This window comes from Vigna unguiculata, chromosome 8 (genome assembly GCF_004118075.2).
Source record: "Vigna unguiculata cultivar IT97K-499-35 chromosome 8, ASM411807v1, whole genome shotgun sequence".
NCBI lineage: Eukaryota > Viridiplantae > Streptophyta > Magnoliopsida > Fabales > Fabaceae > Vigna > Vigna unguiculata.
The window spans coordinates 33,891,130-33,907,171 of NC_040286.1; the positions used below are offsets into that span (position 1 = coordinate 33,891,130).

At 31.7% G+C, this 16,042-nt stretch overlaps 3 protein-coding genes across 5 annotated transcripts; 1 reads left to right on the top strand and 2 right to left on the bottom strand.

Moving 5' to 3' along the window:
• Positions 1-2,010: 2,010 nt before the first annotated feature.
• LOC114194770 (WEB family protein At2g40480-like) lies at positions 2,011-4,496 on the top strand. The gene is made up of 2 exons (XM_028085171.1): positions 2,011-2,547; positions 2,799-4,496. The coding sequence occupies exons 1-2, from the start codon at positions 2,317-2,319 to the stop codon at positions 4,257-4,259; spliced, it is 1,692 nt and encodes a 563-aa protein (XP_027940972.1). The 5' UTR covers positions 2,011-2,316; the 3' UTR covers positions 4,260-4,496.
• Positions 4,497-5,435: 939 nt separating this feature from the next.
• On the bottom strand, positions 5,436-10,432 carry LOC114195450 (indole-3-glycerol phosphate synthase, chloroplastic-like). Of its 3 annotated transcripts, none has more exons than XM_028085929.1 (11): positions 10,188-10,432; positions 9,966-10,117; positions 9,386-9,646; positions 9,111-9,287; positions 8,403-8,477; positions 8,237-8,281; positions 7,975-8,139; positions 7,474-7,552; positions 6,409-6,491; positions 6,016-6,084; positions 5,436-5,701 (listed from the first exon to the last, which is right to left on the bottom strand). In XM_028085929.1, exons 2-11 carry the CDS (start codon positions 10,101-10,103, stop codon positions 5,618-5,620), a joined length of 1,176 nt encoding a protein of 391 aa, XP_027941730.1. In that variant the 5' UTR covers positions 10,104-10,117; positions 10,188-10,432; the 3' UTR covers positions 5,436-5,617. The 3 variants fall into 3 exon arrangements, with proteins under 3 accessions (XP_027941730.1, XP_027941731.1, XP_027941729.1); XM_028085930.1 differs by having other exon boundaries at positions 9,966-10,096; positions 10,188-10,401; XM_028085928.1 differs by having other exon boundaries at positions 9,966-10,354.
• A 1,414-nt stretch (positions 10,433-11,846) lies between these two features.
• Positions 11,847-14,073, bottom strand: LOC114193277 (protein transport protein Sec61 subunit gamma). Its single transcript, XM_028083005.1, has 3 exons — positions 13,867-14,073; positions 13,656-13,771; positions 11,847-12,159 (listed from the first exon to the last, which is right to left on the bottom strand). Exons 1-2 carry the CDS (start codon positions 13,958-13,960, stop codon positions 13,656-13,658), a joined length of 210 nt encoding a protein of 69 aa, XP_027938806.1. The 5' UTR covers positions 13,961-14,073; the 3' UTR covers positions 11,847-12,159.
• Positions 14,074-16,042: the final 1,969 nt, after the last annotated feature.

Genomic DNA, 16,042 nt, shown 5'->3' on the forward strand with positions numbered 1-16,042 from the left:
ATAAATAATAAGTTGAGTTCATAAATGTGTACCGAAATTTGAATTAAATCCTTTAAAGTAAAAAAAAAAACAATATTGTCTCAATTTAATTCTTTATGTCTATATTCTACATCTTTTTTCGTAATTATAAATGTGCTACCTATAGACAATTGAGTTTAGACTAAAATATTATTTTTTATATTTTAAAACTGTACATTATATTATTTAGTTTTGACTTAATTAAATTTTAATAATTCTTCTTTTGTTAATTCGACATCTGATTGTTATTTTGTTTCATTATCTTATTTATTTATTTTTTATGTGATAAAAAATATTAAGTTTAATGATTAATATAAAAGTAAATTATTATTAATGTAAAATAACAAGTAAGTTTTATATTTTAATTAAAATCGTGTTTAGCGTTGTAAATGATGACTTAGAAGCTCGTGGAGAATTTGATAATCTTCTTACCTAACATATTTTAAATTAAAACAATAAAAGTGATTTATTATTTTATACACTAATCACAATATTATTTTATATTAACTATTAAACTTTTTATTTCTTAAAAAGTGAAGATAAATAAACATAATGGACAAAATAATAATTATGTCACTTAATTAATAAAAAAAAAAACTTAGTTAAAAAATATACAAAAATATAAATACTTAATATGTTAAAAATATTTAATAAAAAATCAATTAAAAATATTCAAATTTACAACATACTTTATACTTGATTAAGTATATTATTATTAACTTAATCATTTAACTTAAGTTTTCAATATTAATTTTATATCTAAAATTACTTTTAAATTTTTAAGTAATTATTAGTAAATATATAATTATTTTTTCCTATGCATATCGCTTTTGTTTTGAACTTTTTACTTTATTTTTCCACACTTTCATCTCAATATTCTTTTTATTGAATTTTCCGTAAAATCTATGAATTATATTTGGTTATTAAAATTTAAAAGAGTTATACAATATGATAGAGTTGTAACAAATACACATGAATGATTAAAGTTAAGGTAGTACTAATACCATTTTATGAAATTTTAAATCAATTTTTATATTTAAATAAGCACATTAACTTATATGTTAATTTTTATAGTCAACATTTTAACTATATATATATATATATATATATATATATATATATATATATATATATATTATGTTTTCTGAGTACTCAAATTATAAATGATGAATTTGACATAACGGTAGTTAATATTTTTAATTATTTTTATCCTACTATGTATTTTGTTCAATTTCATCCTAGTATTAATAAATTATTGAGGTCTGTTTCCTAGTATTAATAAATGATTTAATTCTGTCCTTATCCAATTTGTTCCTTATGTCCAAATTAAACTTTAAAGTGATTATTTCAATTAAAATTGGCAGAGGCAATAACTTTTGTACCGAGTAATCTTGACTAACATTGCAAAGTCAATTTAGAGTGAGGATATAAAATTACAATAATTTTGAAAAATTAAGGATCGCATTAATCTTTATTAATAGAAAGATAAAATAAATAAAGAATAAGACAAAAAGACATCAAATCTAAATATTCAAAAAGTATAAATGAATATAAAACATTTAAAAATGCAGAAAAATGTGAAATTGTGATGTTTTTGTTAATGATAATTTAATGTAAAAAATTAAATGAAAATTTAAAACTATTTTTAGAAATAAAAACAACAATAAATAATTAAATTGAAAATTATAGATATTATGATATCATCAAATCTTAAAAACAGTAAAAGAATCACACACATTTTCAGTTCGTAGATATATTATAATTTTTCTGCTTTTAGACATCAAATTAATTAACCGCGTTTTACACTTTTTTTCCCTGACCGCTAATCTCGCTCCAAATCAAGGCAAAGCTCACCGACACAACACTCTCACCCTCACCTAGATTGATGACGTGGCTTCTCTTCACTGGCCACACTTCACCACAATTAATCACAGCCCTTGATATTTACCTCTACCAACCAATAACGCCAAAGCCCACACCGTAAATCCACGTCACCATCCCCACACTATCTCCCACCGCGAAAAGCACAATAGAAGCGCTTTCCGCTGCCGCTCTCTTTTTCCTTTTCCGCTTTCCCCGTTTCTCTCCTAGCAGTGTGTGTGGACCCGACATCCCTTTTCGACCCGGTTCGTTACCTCGGCCCCGCGACACTATCATCACGCACTCTTCCTCCTTCATCCTCGGTATTGCAATAAATCACACAAATGGGTAACCAAAAAAGCTCAAAGCTCGAACCTTTATGTGGCTTTAGTTATCGATACTTCTCTGAAACCCGCGTTTGCTTTGAGCTTTGTGCCAATGACCGACACCCGGAAACTTGCCGCAGCCGGTTTCCCGGCGACGGCGACGTCGAGGGTGAAACCCGAGCCTGGTGTTGTACCCGGGTCAGGTCAGAACCCGGGGATTATAAGGTTTGGTTTGAGAGCTGAAATTGATACATCGCCGCCGTTTGCGTCTGTCAAGGAAGCGGTGACCCGTTTTGAAGGAACCGGACCTTGGACACCCTTTTACAAATTTGGAGAGCCTCGTGTAAATTTTTTGTTTCTGTTTTGGTTTTTAATTTTGAGTAATGAATGTGTTTCGCTATTAGTTTTCATTTTTTGTTGGTGCATGTTGAAAATGTTGCCGGTGCTGGCCTACGTTCTGTTTTATGGTGTTATTCTTTGTTTACCATTTACTATAATTATTGGTAGGAGTTCTGTTCTAGTATAGGACAGCTCTTGATTTAGAATTATTCCTGTGGTGATTTACTCTCTGATGGTGATGTTTGTTGTTAACAGAACAGTGCTGAAGAATTTGACATAAAGAGAGTGGAGGAAGAAGCAGCAAAGTTAGAAAAGGATTTGATAGTGAAAGAACTCGAAACACTTGATGTGCTTGAAGAACTGGGAGCTACCAAAGCTATTTTGGAGGAGTTGAAGCTGCAGCTACAATCAGAAGCATTGAATTGTTTAGCAAGTCGAGGTGAAAATTCATGTGAACAGGCTGGAGCTGCTACTAGAAATTGTGTGAATGGTATCAGCAATGAAGAGCAGACATCGCAAAGTTCGAGTCCTTCTGCACCATTACCTGATCTGTTCTTAGTGGAGTTACGACAAGCTAAAGTAAGTCTTGGTAAAACTATTAATGATCTTGGAGTGATACAATCCTCTGTTGAAGATTTAAATAAGAAAATGAAGAAGGAAAGGCTTTTTGTTGAGAGGGCACGAGAGAAGCTAGCATCGAAGTTTGCAGCTGCCTCTACTCAAGAAGTTACCAAAACAGAAGCAGGGTTTAATCCTCCTGAAGCTACTGTAGGAACAGGTTGCACATGTCACCATCCCCTTAACGGTGGGAGGAGTTTCGGATTTGATACTGGACAGTGCAATGGAAAGAGTGAAACAAGAAGCTCTGAAGTTTTAAGGTCCTTGCCTGAGTTTGGTGAGAATGGATTTAGTATTAAGACTGCTGAGATGAGGTGGTTTGCAGCTAAAAAGATGGAAGAAGCTGCAATGGCGGCAGAAGCTGTTGCTCTTGCTGAAATTGAGGCTCTATGTTGCCATGAGATATCTTCGGAATTTTCTCTTCCAGAACATCAGAAAGTGGCTTTTGCCTTAGGGGAGTGTTCTCCTTTAAATCCCGCAGTTCAATTTCCTCAAGAGTCAACCTTGAAGAAGGAAACAGAATCCAAGTTCCAAATTGACAAAATAGGCATTTCTAAACTGGGTATTTTGAAAAAGTTTGAGGAAGCAACAGAGGAAGTTCTACGCAGCAAACAAGTCTTGAATGAGGCATTGAATAGTGTTGAAAGTGCAAACATAAAGCAGCTTGCTGCTGAAGAGGCTCTTCGGAGATGGATTCCTGAGAATGATCTAAAAGGGCAGACATTGATTAAGAACAGCATGTTCAATCAAGCTGGAATTTGTCAAGATTCTCCTCTACCAGATGTAATTCGATCAATTACAAATAACAATGATCCGAAGCATGCCTTAAGGTCTTCAGTTTCAATGAGAGATGTACTTAGCAAAAAGCAAGTTCTTGAAGATTGTACTACAACAAAGGATATGCAAGAGCATTCTGAAAAGACAGTAGCACTGAGTCAAATGCTTCGAGCATTGAAGGAGGATCAAACTCTGCCGACAATACCCGAGAAAGATGTGAAGAGTAATCAAAAGCAAAAGCAGTTCATAGCATCTAGGAAAAAGTTCAGTTTCATCCAAATATCACTCCCCTTGGGAAAGCGAAGTAAGAAGAAGACATGAATCCTGATGCCTATGCATGGATCAATATCCACAACTCGCATCAGTGTTTTGCCATTCTTTCTTTATTCATGTTATGTCTGCTTTTTGTAAGTCATAGAATTTGTACCTCTTTTGTATAACTTTGTAAAGTCCTCGCTTAGTGGGATCAGGCTATATTTGTTGTTGTTTGATTTTGTAAACTATGTTTTTCTTGTGTGATTGCCTTACTTTATACAACTATAGCTCAGTTTTAACAGCGCTAGTGGATTTTACTTATGTTTATTGTTAAGATTGAATCGTTGATGATGATGACATACTGAGATGTCGATTGGTCAATACGCAGTTAATTAGTAGTGGAAGATAAGCATCAAATATGGAATGCCGTTCTTCAAATGTTAGGTAAATAACACAAATGGTGGCATCTATAACAATCAATAACAACGATGATTCAGATGCATCATTTGGCTACTACATTTTCCAGATTTTGCTTCATTTTAATTGTGGAAAACACGTGTTCTGTGATTTATTAGATTTTGGATGTATGTAAATCATAAAGCATATTTGCCACAGAGAAAAGTTTCATTTATATATTCAATAACACCAATTTCAAAAGACTTCATGTATACCGTTGTACATTACAAAATTAATGGAAGATACCTCGTGTATTTTGTATATTTTACTTAAACTAGGTTATACTAACAAGGTGAATGTATAATCATTAAAATCTTCCAAGACTTCTTTTTCTACCGTCGAAAGTGTTTCTTTGGCTAAATTAAAATTATGTACAAAAGTAGTGTTCATCACTTCCACCACCTCTATTTTTTTTCTTTTATTAGGGGTAGAATTCTATAGGAGTTAATTTGTTATGAATTAGTTTTTGATAGTTGTTACTAGTGTAAATAAGAGTACTGTCACTATTTTATCTTTCTTTTATCATTCTGATCTGTAAGTGCGATGAGAAACTTTACTGTTCTTTTTATAGTTTCTTGAACTTTCATATGTGAATTCATCTAAATTTCATGAGAAAGAATTTCATACTCTCTAACAGTGATAATGACGTTATCACACTACTTTGTCGTTTATATCATACAAATTTTAGTATGATTCATGAATTTGTTTAGGGAAAACGGCATCGACTATATATGATTGTGCAAAATAAAGAGTTGAGATTCAGTGTAAAGTCAAGGACACAAAAACTGTCGCCAAACTATTGTCTTAATGATATATTATATAGGTGGAAACTATAATTGAATATTCAAAGTTTCTATAGGTACATGCTTGCCGTTGATAAGATTTTGGTACATAAAGATGTCAAATCAAGAACTTTATCAGAATCAGTCATATCAAATGCCTATATCTGAAGATAGTTTCACTTCAACTCAGATAGATATATCTTTGCCAAAGAGATTGCTGATTCCCTTGCCAGGATCGCTTTGTTTCACAATGGATTCTCCAACCAATATCTGAAAAAATAGTGAAACAATGAGTTTGATACCATAAGGGTATTACTGTACCTAGGGTGAGTAGTAAAACATCTGTTGATGTTAGTTCAAATGAAGTGCAGAAAATTTTGCTAAATATAATCAACAAGAAACAAACATAATCAACAAGAAACAAACGTTTAATGAGTCCATATTCTCTTCTAAATTTTTAACAACTCCACAAAGAATTTAAATTCATGTTTAAGAATATGAGAACGCATGCTTTAATGAAATTCAATATCAATTACAATTTGCTAGGTATTTTATTGATTAGAGATGAAATTGCCAATACTTACAGCTCTGACCCCAGCTCCTTGAACAAAGGCAATGTCCTCAGGGGTGAATAGACCAGATTCTCCAACCATCTGAACAAATCATATGATCATCATCATGATTTTAATATACCAAAAACAATTTTTCTTTTAAATATTCCCTCAGTTCCTATATAATATTCCTTTAAGATTCTTTCACTCAAGGAAAACATTTAATTTTTATATTCCAGACAATTATAAATAAGTCATTATTATACCCTTTTCAGTTTCCTCTCCAAACAATTTTTAATGCATAATAACGTTGGAAATCATATAATTGAAAAAAATTAAACCAGTTCTTCTTCAAAACGAAACTATTATAATTTATATAGCAACACAGGGAGTAACTCTAAACAAAGGAAAGGAAAGGCCACGTACAATTATATCTCTCTCACGGATTATTTTGCCTCGCTCTCCTTCAAGAAGCTTCTTTGTGATGCTAATATCCAACTCAAATGTTTCTGCAATCCACAAAAAGAGATTGGAACAGAAAGATAAAATCAAAGTACAAAATTACTGTATTTTCAAACATGTATTTTTTCTTGAGAAAGAAAAAAAAAACTTAGTTGCACTTTAGTTTTCTTTACTTTGGATTTTCGTCCCTTAAATATATTTTTTTTCTGTCTAGTTAAGTCCGTCAATTTATGTTTCTACTTAAAATCCTTAATTTCTCATTTTCTACTTGAAACCTTCGCAATATAAATTAATTAGATTGTTTTAACCTTCTCCTACTCAAAACTAATCGAACAAAATACTAAATTTCACCAAAATAAAAAATAAAATTATAATCTCAAATATTTCTCTCTTCAAATCCTAATTTCACACCCTACAAAATCCTTTAAAACCGCTAAATTTTTTTTAATTATAATTTGTAAAGTGATTGTATATCCTGAATCTATCATGAACCCTCAAATATTTAGAAGGAAAAGAAAGATAATTTGAAGATTTCAGATATAAGAAAATAGAAGAAGGGGCCAAATTTGCTTGTTTAAAAAAATAGAGGAACTTAATTGGCTTAAAAAATTTAGGTCACGAAAAGTGTTGCTAGGAGAAGTAATAGCAGAAAGTATGCAGATAAAAGTAATTGCAGTGCTTCAAAGTTTTATGAGTTCTAAGAGATTGTAGTAAGAAGGTGCAGATAGGACTTAAGTGATAATGTATCCATGTAGAAGACAAAGAACATTAATGAAGAAAACTGGAAAAATTATACAGAAAATGAAAGCAAAAGCAGAAATAAGAGGCACATCCAAATGGAGAGGTACTGGAAAACAAGCTGATCAAACACCAAAACGATTTTACTGATCCACTAATTACAAGATAAATTGCACGATATAATTACAATTAAACTCCACTTAGAATACAAGCACGAGAAAAGCCAGATAACATTTCATCAAAAAGAAAAAAAAAATGAAAGGACTAGGAGAGTAGAGTGACAAGACATACCAAGATTACGGTTGTTAATGCCAATAAGCTCAATACCCTCTATTGCAAGAACACGATCAAACTCCCTCTCATCGTGGACCTGACAAAACAGCATAAAATGTGAACAAATCCTTTTGTCCATCAGGTATTGCAATCATTGAATCAGTCATGACTATCCAAAGTTTTGATTGAACCTATGTTGGACAGTTTCTGGTTCCAACACAGGCCTAATCAATCTATAGATTCTAAACTTGTAAATCTATCAAATTTTACTTCTTGCTTACAAGTACAGAATCATTATGCTAAAGGGGTTCTGTGTTTATATTATATGTAATCAGCTCCCTGTTTTTGTAATTATAACAACTACGCTATTCAAAATTATAAATGACCTGCTTTAGAACCCAGTTTACACAAAAATGGGTACATTCATGTTAAACATAAGATATCAGAATGCTTAAAAAAATTTAATGCTGCAGTTGAACATTCCAGATTTAGGAAACAAATAAAAAGTGCCAACTTTACCTCAACAAGTGCAGTCAGTCCAAGTATCTTGCATATCTTAATCATGTATTTGATGTCAAGATCAGGCAAAACAGCAGCAATTAAAAGGACAGCATCTGCACCTTTAGTTCGAGCATAGTACAGTTGCCATGCATCTACAATGAATTCTTTGCACAACAAAGGGCACTGCATGTTTTGTCCAGAGTCATCAACGTGGTCTATAAAAGGCATTAGATGGTAGAATATATTCAATATCAGATACTTTACAAATCACAAAACAAACCTTTACTCCAGCCTTTCTTATTAACTCAAGATTTTCAAAGCTTCCCTGGACCAATATTGAGTTAAGAGTGAGTTATAATAGTGCTGCAGCATCACCCAGTACTTAAGCAACTAAAAATTATCAAGCAGTACACACATTACAACAAATTCCACTTTGGTGGGTTTACCTTAAAATACTTTTCATCAGTCAAAACACTTAGGCATGCTGCTCCACCCTTCTCATAAGATTTAGCAATTTCAACCTGTCATAGAAACACCTCAAATAATTGAATATACCATAAAGAGAGAAAAAGACAAACTAACAACATTGTTGGATAAGTTGTTTGAAGGGTCATGATACATTCAGAGATACAAAAAATAACAAGACCAAGATATTCAACTTAGTGAGAAAAATATAACATCTTCCTGATACATTAAAATCACAACAGGTCCTTGTTTTGTGAAGACAAAATTTAACAACTATAATGGGATTGACTTCATAATAGTAAAAGCAAAATCCGAGAGACAGATTTTAGAAGAAACTTATTTTGATGAGGACGAATCTCAAAGGGGTAGATAGAAAAATAATTAGGGGAGCAAAAAGTTTAAGATGCAAAGGAGAAGAAATTGATACGTAGCATAAACCAAGACCTGTCTCTGGAAACATGACTCGATCAAACGTGTATTCTGTAACAAGAAGATTCAGGGAAGCCAAATAAAAAAAAAAAAATTGAACGGACTAGCTTTAACCAACAAGACGAAATGGGGTGTCAGCAAGTTCAGGCCAGCTAAAACATTTCACACAATAAACCAGGAACAGCTTCATAAAGGTTACAGTTGTAGAGAGAAAACAATTCTACCTGTAAAAATCATAAAGGAAAGCAAGGAAACCTTACAGGATCAAAGTTTTCTCTCAAGATACCCCTACTTGGTGATGCCTTCTTCACTTCAGCAATCAACCCCGGCAGTCCAGTTCGATCATTCGCTGCCCTTAGAGCACCAATAAAATCCCTAGCAGGAGGTGCATTTTCGAGAGCTTTCTTCAGCACACTGAGGGGCTTTCTTTCTTTAAGCTGAAAATCACATAGTCACCAGTAATACATTCAATCCATTTGCTAAAAAATAACACATATTAAGAACAACAGAGCACAAAGCAATTCAATCATAATACTTGTGAGACTTCTTTGTCCTTGTTCCACACAATCTCTTCCAAAATGTTCCGGGGTGTATTGCCCTCATTCTGCAACCTGAATTGAAAGGGTCCTACATAATGCAAAGGAGGTCCAGATGGTGGCCTTCTCCTTATTCTTATGCCCTGGCTAGATGCAACCTCATTTTGCAACATTCCTACCTCCCACTCCTTAATCTTGAGAGCGTCTGTCACGGATTCACCAGATGAGGATACTGCAGCGGAACCATCAGTAGACTCCACCTAATCAAAACACCACAGATCAGTAAGAATTACTCATAACATAAAAGTCAGCATTGCTACACCCCAGTTGAACCCAAATTCTACTTCCCTGACCCACATACGTACCATTTAATAAAAAAATAAATCCAAAACTCACATGACAAATCAACAAGAGTTCCTCAGAACATAAAATCATGTATTTATTAATACACTCCAAATGAACAAAACTATACTTCCCTAAACCACACAGCTCATTAGACAGAGACCCAGACTAATCCATTAGGAGACACCCTAAAATGTTGCGAAAAGATAAAAAATTTGCCAAAAAAGAAAAACTAACCTGGGCCCGAACTGAAAATGTTGAAAAGGAGTTTCTTTTATAAAAAATGAGTTGGGTCGGAAGATCCCAGGTTTTGGGTCTTGAAGAGAGGAATGGGGTGGCCTGAAAGGGAGCCTTGAGAGAAGCCAAACCTTCCATTGAAGCAGGTAACGCTGGGAAGAATGAGTGAGTGATAAAAGGAAGACGAGAATCAAAATGAAAGAGTTGTTTAATGGAACACACCGTCTATCAATGTTATATTGATTTGACGGAGAAGACTGTTTTCGCGTTCAACACGTGCGCGCAAATTCAGTTCCGATGGCACACCCTGTTCATGCTTTTTCTGATCCAAACAGAGCACACACCAATTGGGATTGGATTACCAAGTTGAGACCTAAAAATGGCATAAAATTAAACTGAAGGGCATCGATATTACCCAATTAATTGTAATGCCAATGCAAGAATTATAACCTATTACTAAATTTAATATCCTTGTCTGATAAACAAAAGTAGTATCATATTGATTTATCATCAATAAAAATTTAAATTAAATAGCTGCATAAAAAAAATAAATTTTCAAAGCAATTAGAAAAAAAAAAGGCAACAAGTAAAATAAAATTTACTAGTAGTTGTTTTAAGACTTTTACATTAAAAAATTCTTCAATATTCATACTTCTTTAAAGGTGATTCATAAAGGAAATAAAATGATTCATTTATTGTAGATTTTTCTTATTGTGTATTCTTCTGTATAGGTGAGGAAAAGGGTTTCACCTTATAAAGTGAGGAGCATAATTTTTAATTTTAAAAATAGGTGAGGGACTGCTCTAGACTTTTGAGTTTAATTATTCATTAATGCAATGATTACATTAAATTAAATATGTATTGATTTCATTTTAATATAATTAACGATTAATGATTTCAATTTTACAGAATTAAAATTATTTAAAAATAGTGTTATGAACTTAATTTTATTGAAAATACATGTTCAGATTAATCATTACATCCAAATGAATTCATTTTGATTCTCAAGATTTAACACTAAATTCGTTGAGATAATATGATTAAGATCATTTATTTGTTCGTTCTAGAACTTAAAGATTAGGGAACGAGATTTATGTTTTAAAATTTCAATCACTTTATAATTTGTTTTCGTTAAGTCCGTTAAAATAACATTCTTAGAATCAAATCAATTATCAATCTGAAATATTATATCTGAAACTCTGTTATGTTTTATTCTTAAACACGTCTCAAAAAATAAGAGAAAAAATTATTTATATTATTTTTTGTTTTAATTCCTAATATACAAGCCTAGTGTTTAGCATGTGCAAATTCATATGTTTTAGTTTTAGCATAACGATGAAAACGGGAATGTTAGATAGTCATACAGTCTTCTTCATTTTTTCTTTTGTCAGAATTAGTGCGTAAGTTTGAATGGATTATTAATGCACATTATTTTGCCAAATGTTATATAGTCTCTGGTCGTGAGAATAAAAATAAAGTAAAACATGATATTATTGTTAATGTCAGGAAAACTTCATTATTGAAATTTAGTGTCTACTTTAATGTCTCATGAGTGCCTAATTTGGTGTTATTATTGAAAAGTTTTGTTTCAGACTGACTTTTCCAAAATGAATTCTAAATTTATTTGGAAAAATCACTTTTGTAATGAAAAATCTCATTGGAGAATATTTTAGAATGATATTTTCGTGCAAGACTATTAAATTTGGTTACGAAATGGTATTGTTGTAGGAGTATTAAATTTGTTTCCAAAACAATCTTTCAGAAGAGTGTTAATTCTTTGCGAAAAAGATACAATCTTTGTGAAAATACAATGAGGTCCGAAAAACATTTAAAAGCGATTTAGTTATGTAACAATGTTAACGGGTGCAAAACAAGACAGTGGAAGAAAAAATTACAAAATGCTATTATGAAAAGATACTCATATTGGTCAACCTCATAAGAAAGAAAACAGTTATCATCGTCTAAAAACAAAACTACAGTTTCACCATTCCCTTTTCCTCCTTATCCTAAATCAAAAACAAAGTGTCAAGGTATATAACAAAAGATAAGCACAAACTTTCATAGCTTCCTCCCAGTCATAAGGAAAAACCAAAACTGAAATATAACAAGATTAATTATCTATTCTTGGGGAATTCTTTCAGCCTCCATTTTCTTGATAACTTGAAGTCCTGAGGCAATTGCAGTTCCCCTCAACCTGTGGAGAAAACCAAATGTTTGCTTAAATCATTCATTTTGCACACATTGTTCAAGACAATTTCATCAATAACACAGCCATCACCTCGAAACAGACAAAACAAATAAAAATTAATACAAAAACCAAATTATCTAAAAATGCCTTTTCAAGGAAAGTAGAAATCCCATAATAATGTCCTTGACAAAAGTTTATTTGAAAAATACTCTCAAATTGCTACCGAGGGGATAGATATGCATAATCTTATACATGTACCCATGAAGTAATCCCCACTAAGATGCTTGAATATGAAATCGTAGCACCTTATTGTCATGAATATTCATTTAAAACTAACGGCAGTGGTATTTATCTATGGAAAGCCATATTACAACGCAAAAAATTATTTCATCTATTTACTGGCGCTTCAAACAAATTCTACAATTTATCAAAAACAATACCATTCAAAGTATGCGAGAGCAACATAGAACATAACAGAGTCAAAGATGCTAAAGTCACCTGCCAGTTAACAAATGGCAAGCATTATGATAAGGTAAAAACTAGTAGTTATTCACCCTAAAAACCAATAGAGAGATCATAAAGTTCATTAATATGTGCTTGACTTGTTATTCGACCCAGTTCAACCTCAAAACTCCATGAACCATTAGTTCACATTGAACTTCCATCAAGAAGCACAGATAAAAGACAACAGGCATACTCTTATACATAGGCTAAATACTGCGTCAATTTTTTGATTTCTAAAAGGAAGATACGTGAGAAGGGAATCCCCGTCCTTTATTACCATGCCATCTAATCTAAACAATTATATTATCAGGGAAAAAACAGAAGACAAACAGAGGTTGATCACAATTTGTACAATGTGAATATAAACAAAACCCGGTAAGGTCGGTTTAGTGGATAGAGTGGTGGTGGGTTAGTTAGGTGGACAGTTTGAGTAATATGAACAAGGTTCAAGACTATAACTTTGTCGCCGTCATCGTAAACCCATTCATATCATCATATGCATAAAAAGAACCTCAATCGAACAAGAACTCAACCATTCCCATTCAAGACCAAATTCTTTATTTAACTTCAATTATAACTTAAAAATAAACATAATTTACTTCCTCACTTACACTTATAAATCAATCAATAGAACGAAAACTGTCTGAGCTATTATAAAATTTCCAAACACTTGAATTTGCACAAAAATTTTCCACTGTTCACTCATCGTTAGATATCCAATCGAATCGAAGCCATATTCGCTTCAAAACATCATATCAAATCGTTAATCGCAATCACCATAAGATAATGGTAACAGCTGAAACAATATTTCTTCCCAATGAACTAACCAACCAAACAAGCCCTTCAAATTATTATTTTAAAATCTACACACAAACATCCAATGGTGATCTCTAACTTGAGCAGATAATAAACAGAGAGATCCAAGTAGCCGGAAAGAAGCATATACAAAACAATTAAAAAAAAAAAAAAACATTATTGAATGAAGTAGTATAATTTACCTAACCAGATCCGACGATAATGTTGTTAATTGGAATGAAAATGAGCTTAACGAAAAACCCCACGAACCCCATCACCACGAAACCAATTGCGGTACGCACGGCAACCTTGGAGAATTCTAAAATACAAAATGCATGAAAAAATCAGGATCCACTGCACAGAGATTCGAATCGGATTGTAATGGAAGAAACAGAATTGGGATTAGGGTTTAACCTTTTCGATCGGGTTTGTGGCACCGCTTGACCAGCCTCACGCTGTCCTTTGCGAATTCTCTGAGTGGATCGAAGACAGAATCAATGGCGTCCATTGTCTCTCTCACACACTCTCTCTGCCTCCCAACTTTGGATTCGAGAATGGAAATAGGTGTTGAATATTTTTGTCTTCCGAGAAGAGTTTTAATTTATAGGGAGCCTAAAAATATCTTCTTAGTCTATATATGTCAATTAAGTTTTATTATATATTCACTTTTTCAATATGTACTTAAATTTTTTAAATCTTGTAAAGCTTTAAGAAAAAGATATAAAAAACACTTTTAATTAAAAGATTATTATTAATGTTTAATAACTTCAAATATAAATATAGAAAATGATTATATATATTAATCACAAATTAATATATATAATAAATTTATTAATTCTTTTTCGATGTTTAAAATTGAATCACATTATAAAATTGTCTTTTACAATTTTACAATAAAATCAAAATATTTTTTTATAGACTTTGTACATATAAATATTATATATTATTTATTATTTTTAATAAATAATAGTTCAATCCAACAAAGAAGTGTAATTTAGTTGAAAATATTCAATATATTTAGTTATCATTTTATAAAATGGGTCGAGTAATTTAGTTGAAAATATTCAATATATTTAGTTATCATTTTATAAAATGGGTCGAGTACTTTTAATTCTTAAATAACTTGTCATTTGTTATTCTTATCTTCTTGGTCTTCAAAATTGTTTGATCTTCCAAAACTACTCGAATGGTATATATATAAAGTATTTTGATGGTTAAATAATAAAGCGTTCAAACTTAAGGACCTTAAAATTAAATGCAATGATGCAGGTGTGTGAAAAGCATATCTTAGACTTTTATTTATAATCATTGTTATGAGTTCTTACCTTTTTGCTAATTCAATCATGATCCACCACACCTAAATCAACATTAGTTGGTTGATTCATGGTTATTTTTGATTAAGTGTTAATTTGATATTTATTTTACAACCGATCAATTTTACTAGTTGATCAGGGTGGTTGGTCCACCAGTTGGTCAGAATAACAGTTCATCAATCAATCAATGGTCAACCTACTAGTCGATCTGACTTATTGACAAAAAATATGTACAATATACAATTGTATTTTTTGTTTTTGTTTTTTAATTGTCTAAAATTTCAAATAAAACTAATACAAAAAAATGCATTAGTTAGTTTGAAATATGTACGTTAGCTATAAAGTTGATGTAGTAAATGGAGGCCATTGATTGACAATTTATATTGAAAATTAACATAATTAGTTATAATATGAACGGATATATTGTTTTTTGTTTTTTTAGAAAGCAGTACAAAAGTGACATTTATTTTACATTACTCATGGTCTATAATTATTGAAGAATCGATATTATTTGGGATGTTAAAGCGGATCAGGTCCGCCAGCCCGTCAAGAAAAGGACGGGCCAGGTTGAAATTTCCAACCCGTTAACCCGTTGTAATCCAGCTCGCTGAGCCCGCCAATTTAGTGGGCCAAAACGGGTCAGCCCGCCTTGGTCGCCAATCCATTTCTTTTAATTTTTTTATATTTAAAATTAAAAATAATTAAAAAATAATACTTTTTTTATATTTTATAAATAAATTTATATATAAAAAATAATTTATAAACAAAAATTTTAAAAAAAATTTAAAAAATCAAAAAAAATAAAAGAGGCAGGCCAGCCCGCCCTAAAACGGAATGGGTTACAATATCCAACCTGTTTATTGGTGACGGGTCAGCCCAACCCAATCCGTTTTTGACGAGTCACAGGTGAGCCGGGTCAAAATGGACCAGACTGACCCGTTTTGTCCCCTAGATATAATGACATTTTCTTTTCTTTTCCATGTCGGGGAATTAAAAAATAGTTGAGCATTTCTTACTTATCCACGATAATAACTTTTTCATTTGGTAGATAATTACTCATAAGAAACATATGAAAAGTGTCTTTTGTTTCATACTCTATTTTTATATAACTTTCTTGTCAAACAAAGAAGTATCTACTACTTTATACACTGTCTGTTCAGGAAAAAAAAATATTTAACAAAGCTTTAACATAATACAAACCCAAAATGTTCGTGCCTTTATTAATGGGGGACATAGATGTCAACCGAACTTAGCATTTGGTTAGAGGTTTCTAGCAA